Genomic DNA, 9,248 nt, shown 5'->3' with positions numbered 1-9,248 from the left:
ATGGTTAAAATCAAATAAATATATAAAATATATGAAAATCTTGGAAATGGATGGTCTAAATAACGTATTGCAATATGCACTATTTTTAGTACTAAATTTTTATTATTTTTGTATATTCATACATCAATGGATCCTGTCAATGTCAAGATGATCAAATGTTACTTCAACATTAAAACAATCTTTTTCCGGTGGAATTTTTAAAGTGCATACGTAATTCCACATTTTAAGGTTACAATCTTGTATAAACATTTTCCTTATTATTACAAAACATTACCTCTCTCTTATTTAAATTTGTATAATTTTCTCTACAATATTTATAGCATACGTCTCTCTATTGTTTATAGTTATAAGAAGTTTCCCCCCCTCCCTCTCTTTGTAGTTCTCATACACACTACTTCCATCTTTCTTTCGGTATACGCCACCCCTCTCTCTCTCTTTTGACAGAGATACACAGATGGAAGCTCCTCCCCCTCCCAAGCAGCACTTCCTTCTCTTCCCTTGGCTTGCCTTCGGTCATATAATCCCCTTCTTCCAACTCGCTAAACGTCTCGCAGATGCTGGAATCTCAGTCACCTTCCTCACTCTTCCCTCTGTCTTTTCCCACCTCCCTCCTCTCCACGTCCCCCACCACCTCTCTCTCATCTCTTTCCACCCTGTCTCTCTCCCTTCAATCCCCGAACTGCCCGAAGCTGCCGCCACCACTTCCGACCTCCCTCCCCACCTCCAAGATCACCTCAAAGCCGCCTTCGATGCCCTCCAACCCCTCTTCCACACCCTCCTCCCCAAGCTCTCTCCAAATTTAGTTATCCATGATTTCACCTCCTATTGGCTCCCTGAAATCGCCACCACGTTTGGAATCCCCACAGTCTTTTTTAGCATATTCAATGCTGCATCATTCGCCTACGCCGCGGTCCCATATCGTGTCAGTGGAACTCCAACTGATTTGACCTCAGCTCCGCCAGATTTCCCCCCCTCCGCTGTTTACTTCCACCCTTTTGAGGCCAAGCAACTACAAAGCCTTTCTACATTTCAAAAGACTGACATCTCCAGCTTTGAGCGCTTTACTAGAACCATTTGTAACTCACATATGGTCATCATCCGCTCATGTTATGAACTTGAGAAGAAGTATATTGACTACTTGGTAAAAGAGTATCTGAATTATTTCAAGGAATGCGGGGGTAGTGGTGTTAAGAAGTTTTTGCCCATTGGGTTCCTTCCCCCTAGGCCAGGGGATGAGGCCCACAGGGACAATGGCACTATGGACAGTGGGAGTTGCCAGAAATTTGTTAAAAAACCTTGGGCTAAATGGTTGGACAAACAACCAGTCAGCTCTGTTACTTATGTGGCCTTCGGAACCGAATGCCTACTAAATCAATCCCAAACAAATGCAGTAGCAATTGGGCTCGAGCAGTCCGGGTTTCGGTTCCTCTGGGTTGGGAGAGCCCCGGTGTCTGGAAAGTTGCCATTGCCAGATGGTTTTCTAGAACGGGTTCAAGGGAGAGGGCTCATAGTCGAGGAATGGGTGCCTCAAGCCCAGATCTTATCTCACCCTTCAATTGGGGTTTTCTTCTCGCACAGTGGGACCAGCTCAGTGATCGAGGGATTGACCACCGGCAAGCGCCTCGTGCTATTGCCTATGATCCTCGACCAAGGCCTCATCGCTAGGCTCGTGGCTGATGAGTGGAGGGCTGCCCTAGAGATCGAGAGGGCCAATCTGGAGGATGGGAGCTTCACTGCAGACTCCGTGTGCCGGGCTGTGCAAAGAGCAGTCTCAGAGGAAGACGATTCCGAGACTTGGCGCAATGCAAAGGATCTACAGGCTCGGATTTTCTGCGACACAGAGTTGGAGATGCATTACTTGAGCAAATTCGTCAATTGCGCCACCAAACTGGTTTGCCCTAAGTCCTAGATCTTGTGCTTCTTCAGGCCTTTTATCAGGAAATCCACGAACAAGAGTGATAAGCTCAAGGGACAATGGCATAAACTGATCCATTGTCCCAATTTGCTGGCATTCTTGATTGATTGAGATTGCGTTTTACATGGGTCTGCTGGTCTAGTGATCCTTCTATTGCTTTGAAATATCAAACTTAGCGCTTTTGTGTTTTGGAATTTAAGTTTTGATTTCATTTTGAGTCACATATAGTTTAGAGATTTTGTACATTTTATAAAGACGCCAGGCCAATTGCATATTTCAAGATAAAAGGCATAAGTTGCAGAAGACATATATAATGGACCACTGGATAAATAAAATATTTTGAAACGTACTATCTAAGATCAAACAGTGAGTGGCTCTCTTGATCAAAATTGGACGGCTGGATTGTAGGGGAAATATAAATCTGCTCTAGGAGAAGTATTTAAACATTTCCCTTCTAATAAAGTTTGATAGTTATTACTTTATAGGTCTTTCCCTTGTAATAAAGTTTGATAGGTATTACTTCATGGGTCCATGTTTAAGGACATGATAATGAGTATCAAAAATTCGAACAAGCAGAGACACCTTGTCTTTCAAAATGGTTGCTATTTTTTGTTCTTAAAGAGAAAAATGTCTGAATATATATTAAGCTACAATGAAAAGTAGGTATACATAGTATTTAACGTTTTGCATACATTAAGCCATAGTCTGTTGTTTGATTCTGGACTTGCTCGAGTCGATTGGTTTTGAAAATTACTCATCTCACCGTTTTCATAATTTTTAAGACTTAATTAAAAATTTGATCGTATCTTCGACTTGCGCGGATCAAACCAAGGGGACCCAATTCAGGATTCCAATGATTTGAGCTCGCGCCGAAATGTGAAGAGGTAGAGGCATGGCAACAATGGAGCTATTTGGTTGTTTAATTTATCTTGTAATTTCTCGGTTACTGTTGAGAGAGCTGTACACAGTTTTTCTTTTGTGCCTTAGGCTTCGTCTTAGTGCTAGACATCATGGGATATGGAGGATATTACTCAATGGAAAAAGTTTATATAAGGTTGCAACCTTAAAATGTAGAATTAAATATGCACATAAAGAATCCTATTGGAAAATGTTGTTTTAATGTTGAAGAACTTTCTAATTGATCATCTTGACATCAAGATGTATGAATATGAAAAATAAAATAAAAAATTTGAGTCCTAAAAATAGTGCATCTCACAACATATTATTTAGAAAGTTTATTTTCAAGATTTCCATATGTTTATAGATCTACTTTATTTTAACACTTTTTGAAGTTTAAAATTTTATAGTTAGAGATAAAAATAAATTTTCAGATAATCCTAACAATTTTTTACACCAAAATTACATGTTATCATAAAATTTAGATTTTAGAGGTGTGCGTTAATTAGATTGTTTAAGGTTGCAACCTTATACAAACCACACCCTTACTTCAAACACTTAAGTTTGTTCCAAACAAGCCAATGTGCCGACAGTCAAATACCTATTTTTTTTGGATGAGAAAGTAGGGAGAGAGCTCCTACTTTTGGTAGGAATTGAGACTAGAACATGACATTGCAAATCGTCAAGCGCTAACCTATTAAGTCCAGCTCTTTTCTTAGAGAGTGTTCTTTAGGGCATTTGTTATTTAACACTTTTTTGAGTTAAGTGAATTTATTTATCGGTAATTCAGCGGTAGGAATTGTTGCTACCTTGCTAATATCAATAGCTAATAAATCACACCCATGATCAATGCAGTGGACTAATTTTGACATGGTTTGTATGAGTCCCCGGACTCATATGTTGTAATGCGCCCTTTTTTGATAATCTATTTTTGAAATAGATTTTGGCCATAATTTTGAAGGAATATATAGTGTCTAATATTAACATTAATATATAAAAATATAAAATAAAAAATGATAATTGTTTAAGGAAATATTTAGACTTTATTATTATTGTATTTGTGGAGGGGTGTGGTTTTCATAAGGTTGCAATTTTAAACAATCCAATTAAGGCGCACCTCCAAAATTGTATCGTACGATGTGATTTGGGTGTCAAAAATTATTATGATTGCCTGAAAATATATTTCCAACTGTAATTATAAAATTTAAACTCTAAAAATAGTTCAAATCAAACAGATCTATAAACATATGAAAATCTCGAAAATGGACTGTTTAGATAATGTGTTGCAGGTGCAGTATTTAGGGGACTCAAAAAATTTATCTTTTTAATATTCATACATCTCAATATCGATTTGATGAACTAAAGGGTTTTTTAACATTAGAAAAACATTTTTCCCATGGAGGTGCAACCTTAAATCCACATTTTAAAGCTGCAATCTTGTATAAACTTTTTCCTGTTTGGAGGAATCATCATTTACATCTATCATTAAGATCTATGGTTTATGCCTAAGGGCACAAATGTAGGAATTCATTCTCGTGCCCATATAATCATTTTTTTGGTTGGGGTCGTGGCAATAGCATTCCCACATCCAGTTACCACATCGTAGTATCCATTCTTACTACTGACACCCCCAATTAACACCTTCAAAATGTAACTCCCCAATCTATTAACCCTTTCAAAATGTAACTCTCCAATCTATAGAAAAAATAGCTAAGGGCCCGTCCTCACTTAATCACCAAAGAAAAAAAAAATCCCAAAATTTGAGATATATGTTTTACCGATGTTACTAAATTTTGTTGAAAGAAGTAGTTAATTCCCAAAATTGGATATGTCCAAACATAAAATAACATAGGGTATGCCACAATCTCTCTCCAACAACCACCCACTAGCACATGCAGCCTGCAAGAAAAAAAGGATTCATATATCACATGTCTACATCACCACTCAAACAAATATTAATTTATCCTGTCTTCCTCACTCAAATTTGTTCCTACCTTTTCTCGGTGAAATTTACCATAAAATGCCGGCAGAAGATCAATGTTTAAGAAAGGGTGTGGTTTCTATAAGGTTGCAACTTTAAATAATCCAATTAAGGCGCACCTCCAAATTTTATCATAACATGAAATTTTGGTGTACAAAATTATTACGATTATCTAAAAATCTATTGTCATATCTAATTATAATATTGTAAACTTCAAAAATGATTACAATCCAGTAGATTTATAAACATGTGAAAATCTTGAAAATGGACGGTTTAGATAATGTGTTTCAAAATGAACTATTTCTTGGGTAAATCAGCTTCTTTCTTTTATATTTATACATCGTGATGTGGAGATGATCAATTAGAGGGTTTTTCAACATTAAAACAACCTTTTTCGATAGAATTTTGAGGCGCATCATTGATTCTACGTTTTAAGGTTGCAACCTTATAAACTTTTTCCTTTAAGAAAAGCGAGCTTTCCATACTTCTTCTGATGTATAAACTTATATACTCCCCCTTGTCAAATTGTCCATTTTGAATAGGCATTTGAGATGGCCCCAATCAAAATGCTATCTCTCTACACTATTTTATATTTTATTATTTTTCTATAATATATTTTGACACCAAATTTCAGGTATTCACTCCTCTCTTAAATTGGCACCTGTAAATAATACAAAACAAATATTTGCAATAAAATACATTGACCAAAATATCTCTGAAAACTTTAGAGGTATTTTGATTATTTTATTTAGTTGAGAATATTTTTTAAATATTTTTTTTTATATGCGCCACATTGAGAAGATGGCTAGTACTAAATTTTATATCCATATAATTTATAAAAAAAATTAAAAATAAAATACTAGAAGATGTCGGAGCTAGATCAAATGATTAGTGGTTCACTTGATCTAAATTGGACTGCTGGATGAGGGGGGATATACATCTACTATACAATAGGGGACGTATAGAAACTCCCCTTATTTTACATTTTATATAGAAGTCAAAACTTCTATTTATTTTATTTTTTTATTTTTTATTTTTTTTTTCATACTGCCTCCAATTTGGACTGGCTAAACCAAAACTTCGTTACGAGTGAAGGTTGGGTCCAGAGCTTCAAGTTCCAAAACACTTTTTATCTTTTGAAGCCGGGTTTAAGACTTGAAAGTTTGGGACCAACTTTTTTTTTTTTTTTTTTGGGTAATTAAGTGGGGAAGACAGTCCCCACCTATTTTTTTCAATAAATTGGGGAATTGCATCAACTTTTATTTGAAAAAGTGTATGCCGCATTTGAAGGGCCAGGACATTAGAAGTTTGAAACCATCACACAATCTGAACCCATTTTGTTCAAGTAAAAGATAGGTTCGAACTTCAGGGTCCAAACCCAGCTTTCGGTGAGATAATAGGTTCGGAACTACTTCTGATCTCAAACTTTACTCATAAATACAATTGCTTCTAACAAAAAAATAAAACAGAAGTTAGCATAGATGTATTTAGATTTTATTTTTATAGTTCATCACCGTTCATGTGAATGTTGGGGAGACCTTCAAATCTGTACATTTCTTTGAGCAAAATCATGAGTCTAGAGCTAAAATATATGTAGAATAGCTAAAGATGTCTCTCACATCTGAAGTCTATTATCTAAAGTAAAAAGTTTATATAAGGTTGCAACCTTAAAATGTAGAATTATAGATGCACCTCAAAAATCCATCACGAAAGGTTTTTTAGATGTTGGAAAACCCTCTAATTGATCATTTCGACATCGAGAAATATGAATAGGAAAAGAAAAAAAGAGTTCGAGAATGCAAAATAGTGTATCTTTCGGTACATTATCTTGACTATCCATTTTCAAGATGTTCATATGTTTATAGATCTACTTGATTTGAACCACTTTTGAAGTTTGAAATTTTATAATTAGAGATGAAAATAAATTCTCAAGCCATCCTACAAACTTTTGATATCAAAATTACGTTTATGATAAAATTTAGAGGTACGCCTTAATTGGATTATTTAAGATTGCAACTTTATACAAACACAACCTTTTATATAAAGGAAATTTTTTTTATAAGGTTGCAACCTTAAAATGTAGAATCACATATGCACCTCAAAAATCCATCGAAAAAGGTTGTTTTAATATTGAAAAACCCCCTAGTTGATCATCTTGATATTGAGATATATGAATATATAAAAAATAAAATAGAATAAAAAAATTTTTGAGTAAAAAAAATAATGCATCTTGTAATATATTATCTAGACCGTTCATTTTTAAGATTTTTATATGTTTATAGATCTACTTAATTTTAACCATTTTTAAAGTTTAAAATTTTATAATTACATATGAAAATAGATTTTGAGATATTTTTAAGAATACTTTTACCAAAATTACATGTTATGATAAAATTTGGATATACGCTTAAATTGGATTGTTTAAAGTTGCAACCTTATAGAAACCACACCCTTATCTAAATGAACTATTTAAAGGGGACCTCCAAATTCAATTTTCATCATGAAGAAAAGCTGAAGAGGCGTTTTCAAACCCATCGTACAATAGCATAATAGCAATCGAATATTTGGCTATTCGATGCCTCTCTTTATTAAAAAGTAAAGGTCCCTCACCAATAATTTATATTCTTTTAATTCAACATCTTATCAACTGTTATTCTATCACTTCAAGCCCCTTCTCCCCCCTTCACAATCTTCTCTACCACTCGACGTATCTCACTTTCCACAATTATTTGTAATGCATACCAAAATCTCCTCATTTCCATATATAATATGTTAAGATACAAGAAATATCTAATAACCACCATATTTCTTGACATACAGGGCCACGAAATTACCCAGTTTGGTTTCGGATCCTATTCGAATTTGGGTATGAACTCAAAATTTAGATTTGATGGGTCAGATTCCAAAATTTGGATCCAAATAGTAATTTAGATTAGATTCGATATAGGTGGATCCAATCTGGATCTAACCCATATATATATATATATATATATATATATATATATATATATATATATATATATATATATATTTTGTAGGGTTCTTGGGAACTCCTAACTTGCAGAACTGAGAATCTCAAATACCGTTATCCCACCCAATATCGTGTACATATTGGTTAACTTCGATGTAGATAAATACAACTATAAATCGAGTGCGAGAAATAAAGCAAACATAAAAATCACGCTACAATAACACACGATTTACATGGTTCACCAAGTAGAGCTACATCCACAGCCTCGGCAACTAGAAATCCACTATCACAATGAAGATTACAGTTTTGGGTTAGAAGAGATAATACCTATCTCTAAACATCAGTAAAAGACCATCACCGATCTTCCCTTTTAAACCCGCTCTCTCGATTGAACAACACCGTCGATCAACATCCTCTTTCCTACGTAATATAAAATGACTGAAATACCCCTAAAAAATGACGCGGATAGTTTGGTCATTTTATATTATTGAAAATAATCTTTGTATATTTTTATATGGTGTGCAATAGTATTAGGTATATACACCCAAAATTTCATATTAATCAGATTCATATAAAAAATTAAAATTAAAATAGTGATATGCATTATGAACCGTATGATGAAAATCTGATGACTCCCATTTCACCTATACACTATTCATTATAGCTGGCCACCTATATATATATATATATATATATATATATATATATGAGTAATGATCCTATAGGACCTTCTCCCACCCATGTGTATAAGACCCCATAGGATCACCATTAAAATTGGCATAGATCTCTAAAAAAGTTACAAATGATCCTATAGGACCCTCCCCTACTCATGTGTGTAGAACCCCAAAAGATCAGCATTAAATTTGGTATGGATCTATAAAAAAGTCAAGTCTCACACCTATGTGATAACTTTTTTAGAGATCCGTGCCAATTTTAATGGCGATCCTTTGGGGTCCTACACACATGGGTGGGAAAGGGTCCTATAGGATCATTACTCATATATATATATATATATATATATATATATATATATATATATATATAGAAGATGCTAAGATGAGCCAACTAGCTCATAGGAAAAAATGAGCCCAACGGCCCAGATTGAATCTGGGTCGATCTGACAATTACAGATGTCAAGTAGTATTTGAATTTTAATTTTTTTTCTACAGGTCCAAATCATTTGAAATTTAGAGCACGCGTACATCAAAAATAGATGAATCTTCGAAAAATATCAAAAAACTATTTTACATGAAATAAAAAAAAAAAAATAGCATCAAAAAGTTTTGGAGGTATTTTGATCAATTATTTTTGCGAATTATTTTTTTATATTTTTATTAGGTGCAACTTTATGAGAAGAACACAAGCCTAAATTTTTGAGTGATTTGGATTTGTAGAAAAACAATTAAAATTCAAATACTACGAAACATCTGTGTTCGTCAGATCGGCTTAGATTCAATCTGGATCGTTGGGCTTATACTATTTCA

At 34.2% G+C, this 9,248-nt stretch overlaps 1 protein-coding gene across 1 annotated transcript; it reads left to right on the top strand.

Moving 5' to 3' along the window:
* Positions 1 to 278: 278 nt before the first annotated feature.
* LOC18427338 (UDP-glycosyltransferase 91C1) lies at positions 279 to 2,279 on the top strand. The gene has a single exon (XM_006836229.4). The coding sequence runs from the start codon at positions 455 to 457 to the stop codon at positions 1,907 to 1,909; it is 1,455 nt and encodes a 484-aa protein (XP_006836292.2). The 5' UTR covers positions 279 to 454; the 3' UTR covers positions 1,910 to 2,279.
* Positions 2,280 to 9,248: the final 6,969 nt, after the last annotated feature.

This window comes from Amborella trichopoda, chromosome 2 (genome assembly GCF_054954075.1).
Source record: "Amborella trichopoda isolate Santa Cruz 75 chromosome 2, AtrichopodaSantaCruz75HAP2 v2.0, whole genome shotgun sequence".
NCBI classification, from domain to species: Eukaryota; Viridiplantae; Streptophyta; class Magnoliopsida; order Amborellales; family Amborellaceae; genus Amborella; species Amborella trichopoda.
Note: the sequence above shows the minus strand (reverse complement) of the source record. Positions and strands in the feature narration are given on the sequence as shown.